Below are 21,702 nucleotides of genomic sequence, written 5' to 3'. Positions count from 1 at the left end.
CCTGAGGACGACCGCTTGTGTTGCGATCGAAACGTGATTTATTTTCTGCCTACGTGACTTTACCGAAAGAACCAAAGAGTATGGATTCCTGCAGTCACGAAAGCTTCAAATCAAGATTAGAACTAAACTATGTTTTATCTTACCATTTAAAGCTGACTGAGCTATTACCTTCTTATTCAGAAGCGACAGCCACGCATGATAACTCGACCATCTATGGGACCTTTTTGGCAATATCAAAGTATGAAAAATAAGAATAGGTTTTACCCTTTCTGGCAATAAAACTACAGAGAATATTGATAAGTACAACTGTTTATTTTGTCTTATATTTTAATTAAAGTGTTATACTTACCTGTGATATAGTAATGAACGGTACCATTTTTGCAAAAACGTAATAAGTGCGTGTACGTTACTTCACGGTGAGTCAATTCTCCACCAAATGGAGCACTTTTACTGGGTGGTAACCTCTGGATTGCAAGTGCTGTACAGTGTGTGTTCACCATTATACCACCGCAGCATCCTCTGATGAAGTAAAGTAGGAAAAATAAATAGTACGTTTACACATTTCCCCAAAACTAACTCATTTAAAGAAGGCATGTGTATATAGGAAAACGCGCATGCAGTCAATGTTTAAACTAATTTTTAACAAACGTTCAACGCTCAACAGAATGAATTACAAAAAATAATGCCATCTGCTTGTGTCGACGGTATTTGTACATTTTGCTCAAGCCTTTATTCCCTGCGTATATGGGGAAAGGTTGTACCAACAGAAAGGGTGAAATCAGCTGCATCCTCACCAACCCACAGTGACCCGTGTGGTGAAGTATGGTTAAATAACTTCCCATCCAGCAGCCGATTGACAAACGGCGTGCCGATAGCTGACACCGCAAGAGATCATTACTCGCAACGTAGAAGCTTACTCGCAATGTAGTGAACCCGACAAGATAAATAAAACTATGAAACGATATTTTAGAAGATGTATTTTGTTGTTACCAGGTAAGGCCCACTGAGCAATGTAGCTCTTTTAACAGAAGCGACCTGGCTTTCACGAATGATTGCCCACCGAAGTGGCTGATCGTGTGGACATGTATTGCGGCCAAAGACTCTTAAACGGGTGATGTTGATTTCTAAATGTGGAAAGAAAAAACCCGGAGCACCCGGGAAAGGAAAAAAAACAAATCCACTCGACCACGGGGAGAGAGACACGCAAACTCCAAATAATACACCAGCAGGCGTCATGGCCGGGATCGAACCCACGACCTCTTGCATACCAGGCGAGGTAGTTAACATCTCTTAGCCACCGTGATGATGATCAGAGAGAGAGACACGCAAACTCCAAATAATACAGCAGCAGGCGTCATGGCCGGGATCGAACCCACGACCTCTTGCATACCAGGCGAGGTAGTTAACATCTCTTAGCCACCGTGATGATGATCAGAGAGAGAGACACGCAAACTCCAAATAGTACAGCAGCAGGCGTCATGGCCGGGATCGAACCCACGAACTCTTGCCTACCCGGCGAGGTAGTTAACATCTCTTAGCCACCGTGATGATGATGATGAGAGAGACACGCAAACTCCAAATAATACAGCAGCAAGCGTCATGGCCGGGATCGAACCCACGACCTCTTGCATACCAGGCGAGGTAGTTAACATCTCTTAGCCACCGTGATGATGATGATGATCAGAGAGAGAGACACGAAAACTCCAAATAGTACAGCAGCAGGCGTCATGGCCGGGATCGAACCCACGACCTCTTGCATACCAGGCGAGGTAGTTAACATCTCGCCAGCGTGGCACCCCTAAGGGGGGGGGCATAATATTCATAAGGGGGGGGGGGGCTGGGGAGCATGTTTAGCCCGCTACAGCCCCCCTAATGCTTACGAGACTGTTTACAATTGGCGTAATTGCTTACCTCACTAGCTGCTGATTTATAGGGGACGCTGTAAGTTACATCAAAATCTGGAAATGAAAATGAGACGTTTCAGGTTATAGTTCATTCTTGTTCGTGTCGTTTAAAAGCAATGCTCGTGCGTGGAGGTGTGAGGTTTGTTTTTTGGCCCACCCCTCCCTTTAAAACCAAAATGTAACAGCGTATAATTCGCATACATTGAAAACACATCTTACACGCCCAATTGTATGCACGTATCCCCTTTAAAATGAACGTGTATTTAGTGCATTTTTTTTACGGGGCATTAGTCTCTTTTATATATACTTAGCACTTAGGGATTGGACATTGAAGAGAAAAAAAACATCAAAATACTGAACACTCGATATTTGCGATGAAGACATCGACGTGACCGCTAAAAGATCGGAACGAAAACATCGCCGCTGTTTCAACTTGCGATCTGATTATTTATGTGTTCACTATTTGCGGGAAAGAGCAATGGAACATTTTAAGAGCGATGTTTATCATCGAATAAAAAATTAATTGATGCGGATTTTGTGTGTGTGTGTGTGTAAAAGACTGGTGTTGCACGTAACACAACACTCTTGCCCCACTCTCCAGTATATATATATGTGTGTGGTCAAACAGAATCATTAATACACATGTTATTAAAAAAATATAAAATAGAATGTCACAAGGCTGTCGTAGAATGATCAACACTCAACCGCAAATCCAAATTGTACGATTATAAATGAGTCCGATATTTTACTGATGTACACAGTGTTGTGCAAACATACATATAATTACATTTATATGTCACTTTTCATTATGGATCTCAAAGCGCTGTACAGGACACAGCAGCAGCAGCAGACACTCAGAGTAAACATAAATGTTATATATGATAGAGGTGTTTTGGGTTAGATCGCGTAAATTTATAAACGTGTTGTTAAACCCGCCACCAGCCAACTAGTAAGGGTTGTCACGTAAACAGAACGTGGCCAATGCGTCACTAGTACAGCACACCCGTTGTGTGTTGGAGAGCCAAGACACATTTACAATCTGAGTGGGTGGTGGCGGGTTTAACGACACATTTATATATTTAAGCGATCTAACCCAAAACAACTCTATTATGGATGATATTGGTCGCGAAAGCCCACGAGTTAAAATAAATATTACATATATTTGAAGAATCGTTTACTAAAATGTGCCCACTTTCGCCAGATTTCGGAAGCTAAAGAGGGTTGAGTCTGGGATAGTTTCGATTTAAAGCTTTCGTGACTGCAAGGATTCATCTTCTTTGGTTATTTCGGTAAAGTCACGTAGAATGAGAATAAAGTAATAAATTGATCTGGGATAGTTGCTTGCATTGATGACCAACCCACTCGCTCTGCTTTTTGCGAATGAAAGGGGTCGCGTGTAAAAAATATATATTAATCCCAATATGCCCCTAGGTTGTCCGTCGTTAATGGGTATAATGTCATTGTCACTCCTATTATCCGCGATTTGTAGTTGTTGCTGCGCATAAGTCGAGAGGCAAATTCATCATACGATCCGCAGGTTAACTTCAATGTTTGCCGCCGATGGATAAGTGTACATTACAAATAATCCTGCGCTGCGGATAACAGGATTACTATATTTGTCTTAATATTTTACTATTTTAATTCTATTTTTTTGTTTCATCACTGAGCTATACCGATATTTTTTCAGAAACGACCTGGCCACAAATGACAGCTCACCGGAGTGGCTTATCGTGGGGAAATGTACAAGCAGCCAAATACTGTAAACGCGTGTTGTTAACGGATGTGGAGGGAAAAACCTGAGTGCCCGGAGAAAAATCCACGCGAGCACGGGGAGAACACACAAGCTCCGATTATACAGTGGGCATCAGGGTCGAGATCGTACCCACGACCTCCTGTACACCTGGCGAGGTAGTTAACATTTCGCCACCACGACTGCAAGTAAGAGGAGTCCCTGTGCATGAAGTTAAAATTAATTTCCGGCTTAAATGAGCATTGAGCGGTGCAACATGTCCCGTTTACAGAGCTGATCCAGCGGCGGGAATTCCACATTCCTATGGTGGGAGGAGAGTCTCCCCATAACCAACTATACGTTGATACTCCCATTAACGACTGCAGAGAGAGAATGGGCCGAGTCAACCCCCCATCTGGACTTGAACTCATGTCCTTTCAATTGTGAGGTGTTTTTTTTCTACCGCTGAGCTTCCTGACACATTGTTTTAGTAAAATCTGAAATTCATTTTTTTTTCGATGCAAAAAGTAAGTTCCTTATCTAGCAACAAGCCGCGCAGGTCCTGAAGGGCTTTCCGGTAGCAAAGAGGAAATTGATCGCTTGATTCGGAACACTCTACATTTGTGAACATTTTTTAGTTTTCTATCTCTGCATGCACATATATGTGCAAAATAATGTTTTACGTGTTCCATGTTTTAGAACTGAGAACATTTTCAAAAAATAGATCTTTAGATATGTTATATATGTGTATAAACAGGCGGTTGTCACATCTGATGGGACAGCTGCATCCTCACCAACCCACAGTGACCCGTGTGGTGAAGTATGGTTAAATAACTTCCCATCCAGCAGCCGATTGACAAAGGGCTTGCCGATAGCTGACACCGAAATGAATCATTGCTCGTTACGTAGAAGCTTACTCGCAATGTAGTTAACCTGACAAGGCAAATTAACAGCCTTACTGGCAATGTGGTAAGCTGTACTGGTATTGCTGAGATATTCTCTCATAACTCTCACTGGAATTTGAGAGCTTTGTTCATATTGTAGACCAGTGGTTCTTCACCTTTATTGCAGCCTTGTACCCCTTTAGTTCTCAATCATTGAAAAACATGTACAGTATAATGTTTGTAACATGTACAGTATAATGTTTGTAACATGTACAGTATAATGTTTGTAACTACCAGAACCAGATTCACGCACTGAGGGGGGCGTAGCCTCACTGAGTGAGGCAGATGTGATAGCTGCCTCCCCTGGTGCTTTTTCATTGCAGTTTCATGACGAGACCAGCGAGCCTAAATATCTTTATACACGTACATGAAATAAGTTACCTGGAGTATGGAAGGCGAGGACATGAAATGAAGGGGTCTAAAAACATTACATTGGTGACATACTGAGATAGTAACAGGCACGCGCTTATTGCCCGTGCTCCATCCATTTACTGAGGGGTTGCGCAATCAGAGGGGAGGCTGAGCTCGTCGCTGCCTCACCTCTCGTCTCTCCCTGTATTTGCAGCGGAGCTCCGGAAATTTGGCGATTTTGACCATAAAAATGTTGGAATCGTACAGAAATGACATTTATAACACAGATTTTATTTGATTATTCTTTTTTTTTACTTTCCTTAACATCTATTTTCATTGGAGTATGACAGGTGAAGCTCTGCCTCCCCTGACCGCACGTCCCTGGTAGCTACGTAGGTTTGGTGGAACAAAGTTGCACCTACGTGCCCATGCTCAATTCGTGTTTCGATTATTTACCTTCCAAAAGAAATCTGCCCATGTCTCGCACGCCTCCCCCCCCCCCAGAAAGGGCATCTGGCACCCATCCGGGCGTGCGTGCATCCCAGGCTAAGAAGAAGAACCACTGTTGTAGATAGAGAGAGACAGAGAGAGGGCGTTACCATTGATTGTGACGTCTGCGCATGTCAGCGCAGCTTCCGGTTGCGCCGCCCTGACAGTGTCGTAAACAATCGGAGGGACGTCCGCCGAACTCCTGGCGCAGTCCGCGCCGTTTGTGTTCGAGCGCTGATTTTTGCTCCTCTGTTGGAAAACAACACGTTGGTGGCGGCGTTAATAGGCATACACGTTGGGCTTAATTTAAGAAGAAGAAGCAGCCGAAACATATTTCCCCCCCGCCCCCTCCTTGCATTTGCTAATCAGACATCAATATATTTTCGCTAAAACAAAAAAATGCGTGTGTCAAATGCACACTCGCCAGCGCATAAACGTGGCTCCATATAAGGCTGCAATATTTCTGGGAGGCACCTCTCCCTCCGTTGGCCCCGCCTGCTTTCGCATGGCCACGCCCACTCACCCACCAGTGCCGCCTAGCGCACGTTGACTCCACCCACTACTAAAAGGTCAACTCCATCCACCACTCGGGTAACCTCGCCCCACTGCCCGTATCGTGGGGGTCAAAGAGCACGGTCAGAACGTTTGTTTTTAAATATAGAAGCACGATATGCTGATTTCGCTAAATCTTCTGGTCACGGCAGTGAATGTGTAAATTTAGAGCCAGGTTCGTGTGGTGGTGGTGGCAATTTCATTTTTGTGAAATGCTTTGTGAAAAAAATGCATTTGCCTAAGTCATCAACAGTGGGGTAATTTCCAGTGAAATGTGTTCCGACTGATTGGTCAAGATTTGCATCTGGCCCTTACAATAGCCAACTCAATTTATACATATGTAGTGGAGTAGGAAGGTGCGTAGCACAAACAGCATGATTACACGATCATACAGACAGTACGGGTTATCTTGGGTCAGTCTGTAGTGAAGGCAAATACAGTGCAGGTTACGTTGGGGCAATTAAGCTGGGGTAGCCGTGGACGGCTGTGATTGGTTGGTGCTGTTGCCGGGGCTGGAGAGGCGTCTGGAAGTCTGGCGAGAAACAGGTGACGGTCACGTGGAGTGCCTTTGGGACGCGGGTTAATTAATTGGGGGTGTAATGAGAGCGGGTATAAGAGCGGGAGTCGGAGTCAACAGAGGGGAGTTGAGTTGAAGGGAGTTGAGCTTGGAGATGGGTTGAAGTTGGAGAGCTTGGGAGAGTTGGAGTGAAGAGTTGAAGAGTGGAGTTGTCGAGTGCAAAGACGCTGTGTGTGAAGTCGCTGTGTGCGGAGTCGCTGTGTGCGAAGACGCTGTGTGCGAAGACGCTGTGTGTGAAGACGCTGTGTGCGGAGTTGCTGAGTGCGGAGTCGCTGAGTGCGGAGTCGCTGAGTGAGGAAGTTGAAGGTGGAGAGAGCATAGTGACGGTAATAGCGGAGAGCAGAGACGAAGTAGTTAGCAGTGGAGTGAGCATAGCGACGGTGATAGCGGAGAGCGGAGACGAAGAAGTTAGCGGCGGAGTAAGCGAAGTAATCGTGTGGAGTGGAGAGACAAAGGTGGCGAGCGAGTCGAGTGAAGCACGGCGAGCGAGCCGTGGCGACCAGGATACTGTGGAATGTGGAGGACATGCTGAGAGTTGTAAATAAAGCAGTGTTCGAAGAAAGACAACCGTTGTCCGAGTGAAATCGAACACTACACATATATAAGTGATATAGAATATAGCGCTATATTGTTGAGGTTTTAGAGTTACAGTAAAGGTGTATGACTTTACCGAAAGAACCAAGAGTATGGATCTTTGCAGTCACGAAAACTTCAAATCTAGAATAATGGTATACTATAAAATTAAATATTTGTTGGAATGCACATGTTATTTATCTGCAGCCGGGTTATCTGTATTGCGAATTATTTGCGATCATTCAGGCGTTCATGCTCCTTGGCGTTTGGTCAAGGAGCTTAAACCATCACGGGAACTTCGGTCATCCTGGCAGCAGCGGCTTTTGGCTCAGCCGTCGAACAAAGGCGGCGGTCACCGCATCATTGTGTTGCGCTTTCAGATGCGCTTCTGCGGCCGTCTGGAATGCTCTCCCTTCCGATATTCGGATGCCACTGGGAGCTATGAGCTTTTAAATCATCATCAAGATTGATAAATTCATTTCTTTAGAACTGCTTCTTGTTGTTTAGTTTGTTGTCCAGGACCCCGCACCTCCAATGAGCATGGTTTACCTACGTACCATGTGAAAGAAGTTCAACACTCGAGTGCGCGAGTTGGTTTAATTGAAATATATATTATTGGTAGCTCGCTTTTCAGGGGGTCGGTTTATGAATGCCCACGTGACCACACAACGTCGGCAAAGAAATGGATAACGTTTAAGAGACAAAAACGCAGATGACCCATTGTACATTTTCACATTATACTATGTAAATAAAAATAGTAATACTATGTATATTTCAATACCTTAAATTACAGAGTTTTGTTTTAATAATTCATGAATGATTTCTCTTGGCCACTCCTTCCCTTCATTGTCCTGGATAATTATGGGGTGACTAGTCATTTTTGAGTATGCAGTTTTGGCTGATAAGGTTTGATTGCTAATAAAAATAGCAGCAAGCTTTGAATATTATTCAAATGTCAGCTTTCTCGTGTTTAAGTAATTATTAGTGTTTATAGTGTATACAGTGTACAGTTAGTCTTATGGTACACCACATGGTGAATGCTGCCAATATGGAATTCATTAATACACTGGACTTTGTGTCTGGAAAGCGCTGGTTCAATTCGATCTCCCGGGGCGGCATTTGAAAGAACCGTCGAGTATCTTAACCCCCCCCCTCCCCAGTTCTGTCCATATAGCACAGGGGTCGACAACCGAGATAACAAGCAGAGGCATCTTCGTTTCGAATTCGGTAACAAAAACTCAACTATTTCAAGAGCCGCAATGCAGACGTGAATCACGTGTCACGAAGCAGTCCCTTGAAGAGCCGCGTGCGGCTCTGGAGCGGCACGTTGCCTACCCCCTGATCTAGCTATTACTAATGGCTCCACCACATCTGCAATGGGCCTATGTGACGCAATAGAGTGTGGGTACTGATACCTCCAGATCTTTCTGCTTCGGCTCTGGTTCCGATGATGGATCGATAGACTCGTAAATAGCCGGAGGCACTTTCACCGACTTGTAGGCATGGTTCCCTTTGTTCGAGGTTGAGTCCGGTTTGTTGCCGCGCTGTTGTTTAAACACGAAGTGTTAATACGCATACACATTGGGCCACATTTAAATATCGTCAATCAACCTTAATCGCATTTAGCCCCGTGTTTATTGATATATAAATCAGCGTCTATTTATAAAAAATGGGCCTCAATCCACTAGATATCTGTGAAAAAGAGCTTTATAGCTAATCGGATTCCTCCAGTTATAAATAAAGATCCTGATTCAATCGTGATGGGTCATCATCAGCCCTGCCCACTTTCACAAAACCATGCCCACTCAACCACTACCCCCTCCATCTACAGGGAGTGGCCACGTCCACTGCCCAGGTAGCCCCGCCCACTATTCTGGTAGCCCCGCCCAGGTCGCTTCTGAAAAATTGTTCTATAGATCAGTGGGCCTTACCTGGCAATACGATAAAAAACACTTTCTGAATACAATGTTAGAATGCGGTTTTCCACGCCATACAGATTTAAGGTAAAGTCGAAGGTGGTGCCCTGACATATCTTTGCTCACGCCACTGTTGTGGAAAGAGCGTCTACGAGAGGGAGTTCGAGACATGCTGCCCTTCATTTTGAAAGAGGTGGAAATACACACACAACACCCCCACCACACGTTAACCGCCAATCGACTAACTGCGATTTTTACCATTTTGTACTTCAGTGTTGATAGAGGTGAGGAATTTATGACATTTGCGAATTTGTTATGCCGGGACATGTTTAAATGACGACCTCGGGATTGTAATTATCGTGTGCTAACCATGACACGATGGCAGTCATGTCTCGCCTATCAACACCCGGCAGTTGAAAATTAAGTTCATATCTCAGTGGGCTTTACCTGGTAAGATAAACTAAAATATGCTATTTGTATATCTTTTTATTGGTTTGTTTATATTTCCTATACTTTTCACTCCTATAGCGTTTTTGCATTGTCTGTTGTTGTAACGTTCTGTCCCCGTGCCCCTCCTGGACATCTGTGAAAAAGAGCTTCATAGCTCATCGGATTCCTCCTGCAGTATAAATAAATATTTTTAAGTGGCCTATGGACCACAAAGTGGAGGGTGGCACTTTCCCACCCATTCTGCATATGATAGTAATGCCCACGATGACGGTCAAATCGACTTTTTTAAATCTCAGAGATGGAATTTTACCAATATAATTATGGAACTAAATGTACCGTAACAGCTTTTTGTGTGGCTGAAATCATCAACTCACAACACCTTGAGAACCCAATTTTAATCACAGGTGGACCGAAACCTGGATTAGAACCGAGTCTCTGTGCTCCGACCTCAGAGCCACCTCCAAAGAACTGGGTTTTTGTTTACGTTGCTCGCTATGATGTTGAAGCTGGGCACGTCACTTGCCGTACATTGTTGTTGTTGTCGATGTTGTTGTTGCTGTTCAGATGGCAAAAGAGGAGGCTGCCAAAGAATTACTTTGTAGCTCATCGGATTCCTCCTGCCAGTATAAATAAAGATTCTGAATGGCAGTTTTCTGCGCGGCGGAGTCACGTGTGAGCATTCCCACAACGAACCAAGAGTGGGGTCAAAATACCCTTGAACGGTTCTCTCGAGCAACCTCTAGACAGTGGCGTGAGTATTGCAGGACCCTCTCTCAACCTTCAGCTTCATCGCAATACGTCCACGTGAGCGTGAGTGGCTTTGCGAATGAACGAGACACTGACCCTGATCTTCCATTGCTTCCGGGCGAAGCAGACAGCCCCGCACGCGATCGCTGTGCACACGACCACCGACACGGCGATGTACACCGGGGTGAGGTTCACCCCGGATGGTCCTGCAAAGAGGGGCAGATCTTAACTCGAGCTGTGTGTGTGTGTGTGCTGCGCCTGTGAAAGCTGTGAAAGTCAGCACCACAGCACCTGCGACACTGGTACAGCGCTTCGGCAAACGCGTGAATTGGGGTCCAAATGCGTTGTAGGTTTTGGGACCGATTCACTCACTTAGGACACTTGGCATTCGCGCTGTTTCTTATCGTGCAAGACATCAAGAAGGCAACTATGTTACTCAGACTATTACACGGCTTGGTCAGTAAAGGGGAGAGACGTTCATGTGTGGTTTAACTCATTAGGTGACTTAGATAAATACAAAATATTTTAGACCGTGATGCCAGCGCAAGCGGCTCGACTCGTTTTCAGACAAGCGCCAAGGCATCTTTCACGCTCAGGGTGAAATGGACAGCGCGTGTATTGATGGACGATACACCCCCAGTATTAAACCAGTGCGGCCACCCGTACCAAACGTGCTCCCACTCGGCCGCATCGCCGCCCATTACTTGCTGGTGAATGTTACCCTTGCCTGTAGTTTTTAAATGAACATTTCGGAATGTCTCCATCATCATGAGTGGCCAGTATGTGAAGGCGTCAAATCTGGCCCATTGTGTGCAATATGGGTTGAACTGATAGTGCGGTGGTTATCACACTGCGCCATGAACCCAGTTCCTTTGGCTCCGATTCATGGCCAAAGCGAACATCAACGCTGTCCCCTTTATCAATGCGCACTGACCAGCATCGTAACGTGTGGTGAAACAGCCCCGATAACGACATGGGCTAGAGAGTTCTCATATTCTAGATTTGAAGCTTTCGTGACTGCAATGATTCATACTCTTTGTTTGTTTTTTTCGGTAAAGTCACGTAGGTAAAATAAAATAAATGAAAACAGTCGTTTTCATTCATTTGTTGTTTTCATTTATTTTATTTTACCTACGTGACTTTACCGAAAAAAACAAAGAGTATAGTTCTCATATTATTTAACTCTCGTTGTCAGTGTCTGTAGCTTCGATTCATATCATAGCAGATATTATGACGTTGTCTTGTGGATGCATGAGTATTTTGATTTTACTTATTAAATCTAGTTCTTCGAAAGGACAGCAACCCGCTCTTACTGGCCACCAATTCATTAATTTGACTCCACTCCTTCAACAATTATCCATAGACATGCATTATCCACTCTGCTTTGTCCAGCGTAGCGTCCTTACAGCAATAAGCTTGTTTTAATCTTTGGTTCTTTCGGTAAAGTCACGTCCATCATCGGGTGAGTTGTCCCACTTTACAGAAAGAACCAAAAAGTATGGATCCCTATGGTCATGAAAACTTCAAATCTAGATTGTTTTAATCTATCAGTGAGCTTGTTGCAACATTGCTCTCCTTTTGCTCATATGTGTCCCGACTTCACAACTCTCACTTTATTCAGTTCTTCAATGATTTCCTGCAGTGGTGGACGGAGTTTTTGCGGGGGGCATGACGGGGGGAGGCGGGGGTGGGTAACGCCTTAAATGCGATGGCAAAATGCCATCTCAAAAGAAATGAAGCCTTTGGGTTGACTAGACTGCTTCTTCTGGGTGTTTAAATGACTTATCATCATGAGATTGCGGTGAGTTCGTGAGATTGTGTTAAGATGATCGTGAGATTGTGGTGAGAATTTGGTGAGATTGCGGTAAGAGGCGGGGGTGGGTAACGCCCCCCCCCGCCCAAACTGGACATATTTATTAATTTAATTTTAAGTAATTCATTATATACACTCGCGATTCATAATGAATCGTGCAGAGAGGGCGAATGCTGGCAATTCCACTGACACAAAGAGGACGCGCGTGGATCGGAGCACCAACACGTTTACGGACGTCGTCGTGACTTATGATGGAATTTTTTGCTGCCAGTGGACACGACTGACGACACATCGGTCACCGTGGTACTGCGAGGTCAATGCACCAGAGGATGGGGGCCGATGAGATCAGCTCGTGCGTGAGGTGAGACGAATTGTGGCATCTTTGGGGCCTTGGGGCAGTAATGATAACGTGGGAAGGCCCTTCATCCAGCAGTGGATACTTTGAACAAGGCTGATAATGATGTTTTTCCTTTGCGCTGTTTCTTACCATTCAGACACCGTGGATGAGACTATTTCGACGCATAATAGTTTTAAATATCACAATAATAATTAATCATAATAATCAACACACGTCACGGTCTAAGTCCTGTTGCAGTGCTGCTTCTGGCATATGCAGCCTACAGCCCATGTCTGGAGACGTCGGAGAATGATCTTGAAGGCAACACTTTTATTCACAATACACGGCAATACAGCCCCGGCTCACTCAGGGCAATGGCCCTTCTATACCCACTGCCTGGGGAGGTGCTGTCTCCGGGCTAACGTGCTCTAACACGGGACAACTACTCTGGGTCCTCCGGCTGTGGGTGCCTAGGGGAGGCTACTCTAACCCGACCACTGACCCGCTCGGACCCGGGCCTCACAAGGACGTCGGGCCGGGGGTTCCCAGGGTCTCACCACTGAGCCACACAGAGTCCCGGCCCTTACAAGGGCAACGTGGCCGTAGGCGCCCCCGAACAACCACATACTCTATACATACTCTATACATACTCTATACATACTCTACACTTACTCTATACTCTATACATACTCTATACATACTCTATACATACTCTATACATACTCTACACTTACTCTATACTCTATACATACTCTATACATACTCTATACATACTCTACACTTACTCTATACTCTATACATACTCTATACATACTCTATACTGGCTCTATATTGGCTCAAGAATTATAGTTAAGAACCATCTGAGCATTGATTACGGTCACTTTTTGTTTTTAAGGGGGGGGGGGGGGGTAGTGTACAATATCGGCGGACCAATTTGTCAGAGCACCGGGTTGTGATGAAACCGGGAAGACGAGTGGCACATTTCAACCACGGCTAACATCAGCGGCGAGCGACGTCCCAACCGGGACCGTCACGAACCCGCGCTGATCTCCGCGGCGAAGTCTACTCAAGCGACCACCACGTTGACGTGGAATACAGAGGCCTTTGTCCAGCAGTCGGATCAAGGGTTTTAATATTATACAGCACGGCGTTCAAATTTCGATTTAAAGCTTTCGTGACTGCAAGGATTCATCTTCTTTGGTTCTTTCGGTCAAGTCACGTAGAATGAGAATAAAATAATAAATTAATAAAATAAAATAACAATAAAATTCTCACGACGTTTCGGCCACTTGTGTTGTGGCCGAAACGTCGTGAGAATTTTATTGTGTTATTTTATGAATGTATTGTTTTGTTCTCATTCTACGTGACTTTACCGAAGAAGAGCACGGCGTTTGTTTTACGCGTAATGTATTCCTACGTTTTCTTCGTCACTGTCAATGTGCTCGATCCATTTGCCATATCCAATACAGTAATATCAAAACGTTGTGGGGATGCTGTTAGCACGAATGACGCCCCTATATAAAATGAAAGTAGGATTATCATCATGAAGCCTGAGATGGACACTGATGAGTACAATGGAGCAGACACTGAACACTAGGCAACGACGAGGCGAGTGCTGGGAATTTCATTGAGACACAGTGGAAACGTGCGGATCGCATAAAAAAATTCCGAGACCTCGTCGTGATTTAAGGTCGAAGGACTGATTGCCAATGGACAAAATCGACGAAAGGGGTCACCCATCATTGACCGTACCTAATAAGATTATCCAGCACGGAGGTGGAACTATAAGGTTAGCTAATGTGTGATACGAGATGGATTGTGGCATCTCGAGTCCTCGGTAGATATATGTAAGTCCTTTTTTGAAAACCCATCTCTTTAAATTGGCCTTCCCTCTTTAGTTCCGGCGGTTGCCCTTATTCGGTTTTTGTATCCTGCTTCTCATGCATTGTGTAGCATCGGAAATATATAGCACACACCGCCGTATACTTACCTGTAGTTGCGGGCACGGGTCTATAGGGGGTGCCACCCTGGGTTAGAGAGAGAAAGAGAGAGCCGGACCGTTGGGAGGCCCAGTTCTCCCCCTGACCCCAGGCGAGGGGTTATTCTAGAGTCCCCTGGAAAGTTCTAGAAAGGGGGCGGTACCGGGGGCGGAGAGTCCCCGAGGGGTGTCTAAAAGACGGACCCCAGGACGGCTCGAGGCAGTGCTCTGAAGATGAAGACAGAAGGCCAGCCAGGCTAGGACCCTGGGATCCCAGGACCCGACGTCCTTTTAAGGGCCGGGGCTGAGCACGGTCGAGACCCGCACCTTGGCTGGGTCGGGTCAGCGTAGCCTCCCCGAGGTCACCCTTAGCCGGAGGACTCAGAGCCCGCAGCCCCAGTGATAGGGCACGTCAGCCCGGAGGTCATTCCTCCCCAGGTAGTGGGAGTAAAAGGGGGCTTTCTGTTTGAGATTCAAATAAACCGTGTTGCCTCTAAAGACTATGTCTCCAGTCTCCGTGGAACCCACTACAATTGCACATTTGGATCCTTATATGGAATGCGCATTATACATTTGAATTATTATTGGGAAAGTAACGACAATTTGGGAAGACATTCATCCAGCAATGGATATAACACGATTAATGATGATCATGATGATATTCCTCTGGGTATTTCTTTTTCAAACACCATACTATTATGAATACTAAAATGTGTAAAGTTTACTCATTAAAGGCATAGAATCACCTGCGTTTGCTGTAGTCGTGGGGGAAGCGAGAGTTGACGTTGTGGCGGCGGGTGGATGATCTATTGCATAATACATTTTAAATGTCATGTTGAAACATGTCATGATCTTAATCCAGTTGTGGCACTCGCCTTGGTTTGTGCAGTGTGCAGTGCATGTCTTCTACTTTGGTGGAAGCGCTACGGCTTAGCAACGATCTGAACACTTCTTGAAAACCGGAACGATTTAAAGGGCGGTGTGACAATGGCGGTACGATGGATAGAACACTGGGCAATGAACCGCGTAGCCCAAGTTCCTTTGCCAGCCATACATAAGATCAGGGATAAGCAATTTCTCAGTCAGCCGTGGGCCTCTCTGCTTCAAGACCCACACTAACCAGCGTGGTGAAGTATGATCAAACTTTACCCACGATCACACGGTGCGCGGTGGCCTTCATCCAGCAGCAGATTGGCAAAGGTCTGAATTGTTTTGTTGTTCGTGTTGTAGTAATTGTGCTTCACATAAATCTCTTGGAGCGCTATTGTTTAAACAATTTCAACACAGGTTGCATCGATAAGTTTAAAGGTGCAGGTGAGTGTCAGGTGAGTGTCAGGTGAGTGTCAGGTGAGTGTAGCGTGCTTCGTGGTACATTGAGGGGTTGGCGATGGACAAAGGTATTTGCTACATTATTTGGGTATTATGACTTTTTGTTCATAGATTCGAGTTTAAATTGCCTTGGGTGTTGAAGTGGGTGAGGCTGGATTCCATTGCCTATTGGATGTAAGCGCCTCCTCTCGCACAATTGGTTCATGTATGTCGACGTCGTAAATCCAGCTAATGACAATTTGCCCTCATGAGTAGGTTTGCAGTTTCAACAACGTTCACGATGTGACAATTATAATGATATAGTGTCTTGTAACTTTGTAAATATATTTAACATTTTATTGCATTTTTCATGCCTGTCTCGACTTCCGGCACGGATGAGATTTACTTCGTGACGTGAATGATCCCCAACTGCAGTTCACTAAACACAAGCCGGCCACAAGTCTTTTCATGCCAACTTTACAATCTATCATCTCTACGACTCACGTACTTTGTATTCCGCGCAAAATAAATAACATTTATTCCGAACACTATAAATTATTTACGTTACAAAAAAAGTTCCACGAAGCAGAATGATAAATGAATAGCTTATTTACAATTGCAGACAATTGAGACACAATAACCACGACGTAACGATATTTTTGCAACACAATATAATTAATGTGTATCTCCTACTGTATAATGGATCGTATTATCTCCATATGGTGGAAACCATGACCGTAAGCATGCACTCACAATTGTGTCAGTTGGGGCATTTGCGTGACGTTTGACATTTTTGAGTCTTGGTTCCACCAAAGGCGATGGCTAGCACGTTTGTGTTTCACTTGCGAAGAAGTGTAACAGGAAACTTGTGGATTTACACTCCGCTATGATTTTTTAAATATTATTGCTGAAGTCTGAAAAGCGTAGAAAAACGTTTCGGAATCATTCGTAACCTAAAGCTGTGTCCACGTGTCGTAATGTAGCTTCATTTTCATGCATTACCTCGTATTATGTTGACTTTCGTCTCGTAGAAATCCTTGACATTCTTCAGCTCACACAGGTAAAATCCTGCATCTTTCTTCTGGAGATTGTGAATGAGAAGTGATTTGTTATCATCGATGGAGTGTTTTCTTCCACTGACGGTGTTGACGGAGTAGTATGGTTGTCTTGGTAGAGCAAAGTGCCATTCAACGCTTCCAATGATTCTGCTTTCAGATTTGCCTCGGCAGGGAATCGAGATCTTTTCACCAACTTTAGCACCGATATTGTTGTTCGTCTTAACATCTGCAGACATACATAAGCACATTTCACCAACATTGCTTTAATAATCAAACTCCGAGTGTCCCTTTGTCTCAGGCGCCCAAATGTCTGCGAAGCTCAACTCAGACACTTGGTGGGCCGGCAGCCCCTCCATCAGCCCCGCCCACTTTTCAAGAGCCATGCCTACTCACCCACTAGCCCCACCCACACAGTGATTGACCCTTTCTGATATTGGCCACACTCTCTTCTCCACCTCCACCCACTGCTCACGTAGCCCTGCCCACTACTCACGCCGTCCGGCCCACACTCCAAATAGCCCCACCCAGTGCCCAGGTGGCAAGATGTTAACTCCCTCGCCTAGTATACAGGAGGTCGTGAGTTCGATCACAACCTTGATGTCTGCATATTTGGAGTGTGTCTCTCTCCCCGTGGTGGCGTGAAATTTTCTCCGGGTCCTCCGGTTTTTTTCCTACAGTGTTTGGAATCAGCAGGCCTTTAGAGAATTTGTCTGCTGTGAATTTAGGCATGATAATCCACTTTGTTGACCTATAAATGTACATTTTTTAAAAATAAAAGTTTCATTTCGTGACGTGTGCTGACAAAGTCCACTTACTGTCCTTAACAGTTTGAACAACATCACTAACCAGTGTATGTTCTCGAATCTATGCGTTCTCCCTTCCGTCTTTAAAAGTAAATCCAAGTGTATACATCTCTCAGTGCTTTTTTGTGCACTCTTCAGCTTCTGTTCCACTTGTTTTTTTCATGACCATGTTTACAACCCACATGTCACAATAGGTGGTACACACTGATTTAAACCCTTGTTCTGGAGTCACAACAGCATTCACAAGTTCCTTAATTTTCAAAATTAAATAGGTAAAAAAACTCGATCTGATGTTTTCGTGACTCCAATGATCCATACTCTTTGGTTCTTTCGGTAAAGTCACGTAAGCATAAAATAAAATTAAAAATAAATTACATCACGATGTTCCGGGCGCAACACAACTGCCCGTCATCAGGTGGAAACAACCCCAGCAATAAACAAATTGCTGAAATGGGCAAAAGGAGGCTGCTTGTGACACGAGGCTATATATACGTAAGAGGGGGGGAGGAGCCAGGGAGGAGAGATAGTGGGGGTGGGGGTGTGGGGTAGGGGGCGTGGCGAAGTGCAAGTTCCAACCCGAGCTCGAGTACGACAAAATGCCGGGTCTGGGAAGTGAGCGGGACTGGAGGGTAGGAGGCTGAAGAAACTGGTGATGCGGATATGAAGGCAAACTATAAAGCAGTTAAGGTTTTACCTGGTTAATAACATCCTTCCAATGATTACTCAATTTGTACCCATCTTGTCGGTTGAAGTTATGTCTATGTTTATATATCTGGATGGCTTCATGAACAAACCTTTGATAGTAGCCCGAAGGCTTGCATAGCAACTTGGTATTGGAAAAAAAACGATATCATGAGAGCCCAAAGCGTTATAGCAATGGTCAGCCACTGCGGAGGTATTAGTTCTGCCTTGTGCTCGCGAACACGGTCCGACATATGCCGTGTTCACGAGCACAAGGCAGATCTGAAACACGGCAGGATTAATACCTCCGCCGTGGCTGACCATTGCTATAACGCTGTGGGCTCTCAGGATATCGTTTTTTCCGAGACAAAGTTGCTCTGCAAACCTTCGGGCTACTATCAAAGGTTTGTTCATGAAGCCATCCAGATATATAAACATAGACATAACTTCAACCGACAAGATGGGTACAAATTGAGAAATCATTGGAAGGATGTTATTAAAAAGGTAAAACCTTATCTGATTTATAGTTTGCCTTCATATCCGCATCGCCAGTTTCTTCAGCCTCCAACCCTCCATTCCCGCTCACTTCCCAGCCCGGCATTGTGTCGAGCTCGGGCCTGGGTTGGACTTCGCACTTCTCATTGTGTTGTACTCGGGCTCAGGTTGGAGCTTGCACTTCGCCACTCCCCCCATCCCACACCCCCACCCCCTCTATCTCTCCTCCCTGGCTCCTCCCCCCCCCTCTTACATATATTTAACCTCGTTGTCACAAGCAGCCTCCTTTTGCCTATTTCAGCAATTTGTTTATTGCTGGGGTTGTTTCCTCCTGATGACGGGCACTTGTGTCGCGCCCGAAACGTCGTGATGTTGTTTATTTTAATTTGATTTTATACCTACGTGACTGTACCGAAAGAACCAAAGAGTAGGTAAAACAACATTCAACATGCCAAAGCCCTTCAGTGCAGAGGACATGCACATGGCGTTTGGCAGGAAACTCCCGACAAGCTATGCTGGTGATGCCAAATGACGTCACAAGTCTCGCCCATCACTTCCCGTCCAGCGGCACACATTTGGACACAGGTGAGATATTTTTTCTCTCTCCAAACTTTTACTGTTTTCTGATTAGTCGAGTATTCGAAATGATAATCGGTAGAGTAATCGACTCCTTCAACAATCGTATATCTTAGCATTACTAAGTTGTATTGATTACAGCGTATGTGCCATTGAACCTGCATCAGTTAAATAGATTAACAAAGAAAACTTTAATTAGATAAATAAATTAAATGTGTCGTGACTTTTGGTCAGTTTCATGTCTCTTCGCATATTGTGTTAAGTGGGCGTGTTAAATTGCATAATCCGTAACTTACCTTTGATTAGGAGAATAGATATATCAGAATACATGTTATGAGAGTCTTGATTTTTACATGACCATTCACATCTGTACCATCTCTTTCCTTCCCACTCAGGATTTTGAATGGTCAGGGAAGCGTTTTTGTTGTCAATGTATTTGGTCTTGCCAGTGTTTTTTTCATTAAAATGTCCAAAGTCTTCAAATACACCATTAATGTCTATATTCCATCGATCAACGATAACAGGTCCATGGCATTCTGTCCGACAGGGCAGCAGGATAGTTTGATGATACATCGCTTTGGCATCATCTACGTATTTTGGGTCGGCATTGCCTGCAAAGCGTGACAAAACTCAATATCATTCATATGTTGCTAAGAAACACATCCAATGTTGCATCAGGATAAATAATAACATGTAAATATGTTTGAAAAAAATCTGATAAACTTTGTTACCATCTTTATTTGTATTTCTGTTGTTAAAATAACGGGGGTGCTGCTGCGGTGAGCTGGTTAGCGCCCGGACTTGCGATCCAAAGGTTGCCAGTTCTATCCCCTGGCATGACAGAACAATGGGCACTTTCCTCACTTCCGCCTGCCTCTGTCCACCCCTAAATCTGAACCAGATTATTTTGTTAATACCCCAGGATGATTCCGATGAGCAATACAGCTCTTTTTCACAGATGTCCAGTAGGGGCCACAGGGTCAGAAAGTAACAACAACAAACAATACAAAAAACACGACAAGAGTATAAAGTATAGGAAATGTAAGCACAAGCATTAACTTAAAGCTGTCGCTGGAAGATAGGATTTCAGATATCAGTTGGCAGAGAGCATCGGGTAGCACCTCCACTGATGGATTATCGGAGACTATCTGGCTGTCCGATGGCTCAGCCTGCCCCTAGGCACCTTGCGATGAGAGAGTTGGTGGCGTTGCAAACTGGCGAGCGTCATTGGATATCTTCTCTCGAGATGCATTCATCAGGACAAAACAAAGTTCCCCCCACTGATAATTTTCGCCCGTACTTGACATCTGCCCTTTTTTTCACTATACTATTTAATACGATAAAATATATCATTGCTATCCCGATTGCGCAATCGGTGTTGTGCCATGAGAAGAATCCATTCGAATGTCTCGCAAGGGAGTGCCACCTCTTCCCGCTGGAGAACGATCCACAGAAAGGGAGTTCACAGAGTTACCTCTGAGATTCCTCCAAGTGACCTGGTTCACGTAGTCGACCCGTAGTACCTTCCCACCCACTCCTTGTATTAGTAATTGTCCTCACCAGCCAGGAACACCTATTTTTTTATTCTCAGCGCTGAAATTAATCGAATTAAGTGCAGGCACGGGTGACTGATCTTAGACCATCGACTCGCTACACTTGAGAACCCGGTGTAATAACGGGCAGCAGCGCGGATTTAGAACCCCAGGAACTCCGAGGTGCAGACCATGCGCTCTGTGATCTGTAAACCCGTGGCCACCTCGGAGCTGTGCGTGAAAAGAAAGTGCCCAGTCAGCGGGAGTTACTCACTCACGACAGCAGCCCACAGAGCGACGAGACAGGCGGCACGTGACCAACAGCACGACCCGGCCATGCCCAGGGAGACCGCTCTCGACAGCCTCTTCTCCAACTGCTCAACCCTCACTTCCTCGTGTGCCGTTTTATGCCAAAATTCGGCCTTCCAACTTCCCCATCTTGGCGTTGAGCGGAAAGTTTTTCGCTTGGGTGTTCGTCTTTTGCGGTTCCCTCTTCGACGTGTTTTCCACGTGTGGTCTGAACCTGACGCCTACGACCGCGAGGTGCTATGCGCTTGCGCTGCCAGAAAATAAAGCGCTCATTATCTCGTTGATGGGAGCACAGATCGTCGCAAATCGAGATTTGGGGACCTTAAAATGGAAAAATTACGGATTTTAAGGTTTTTTCCTGAAGGTCTTTAATTATACATCGACAGTATTTTATCACAGTGTTACATGCAAATGTACTACATTTATTAATTATGAGTTTCTCACAGTGTTACATGCAGATGTACTACATTTCTTATTTATGAGTTTAACAATGCTTCCCTTTTGTGTTTAACCAAAACGCATTTCTTAGCACTGACCGCATGGACATTTAAATCCGTTACATTATTGTGTTGCAACTTAC

At 44.9% G+C, this 21,702-nt stretch overlaps 2 protein-coding genes across 7 annotated transcripts in view; one reads left to right on the top strand and one right to left on the bottom strand.

Annotated features, from left to right (window-relative positions):
* The window catches only part of LOC116955624 (uncharacterized), a 24,187-nt gene extending 2,485 nt beyond the window's left edge, over positions 1 to 21,702 (bottom strand). Inside the window, exons 1-8 of one of the 5 annotated variants that reach the window (XM_032976806.2) lie at positions 21,088 to 21,686; positions 19,578 to 19,892; positions 16,671 to 16,952; positions 15,107 to 15,166; positions 10,329 to 10,438; positions 8,535 to 8,663; positions 5,528 to 5,666; positions 1,912 to 1,958 (exon numbers count right to left, since the gene is read on the bottom strand). In XM_032976806.2, the coding sequence (XP_032832697.2) occupies positions 1,912 to 1,958; positions 5,528 to 5,666; positions 8,535 to 8,663; positions 10,329 to 10,438; positions 15,107 to 15,166; positions 16,671 to 16,952; positions 19,578 to 19,892; positions 21,088 to 21,151 (1,146 nt within the window). In that variant the 5' untranslated portion in view covers positions 21,152 to 21,686. Of the gene's footprint in view, positions 1 to 1,911; positions 1,959 to 5,527; positions 5,667 to 8,534; positions 8,664 to 10,328; positions 10,439 to 15,106; positions 15,167 to 16,670; positions 16,953 to 19,577; positions 19,893 to 20,012; positions 20,226 to 21,087 lie in introns of those variants that run through there. The other 4 variants (XM_032976801.2, XM_032976809.2, XM_032976807.2 and 1 more) reach the window with 4 other exon arrangements.
* LOC116955623 (guanylate-binding protein 1-like) overlaps positions 18,981 to 21,702 on the top strand; it is a 58,149-nt gene continuing 55,427 nt past the window's right edge. For both annotated transcript variants that reach the window (XM_032976800.2, XM_032976798.2), the window contains exon 1: positions 18,981 to 19,290. In XM_032976800.2, the coding sequence (XP_032832691.1) occupies positions 19,218 to 19,290 (73 nt within the window). In that variant the 5' untranslated portion in view covers positions 18,981 to 19,217. The remainder of the gene's footprint in view (positions 19,291 to 21,702) is intronic.

Source organism: Petromyzon marinus, chromosome 60 (genome assembly GCF_048934315.1).
Source record: "Petromyzon marinus isolate PM22_M1 ecotype Great Lakes invasive population chromosome 60, UKy_Petmar_22M1.pri1.0, whole genome shotgun sequence".
Taxonomy (NCBI): Eukaryota; Metazoa; Chordata; class Hyperoartia; order Petromyzontiformes; family Petromyzontidae; genus Petromyzon; species Petromyzon marinus.
The sequence above is the reverse complement of the archived record's forward strand: the minus strand, read 5'-3'. Positions and strand labels throughout refer to the sequence as shown.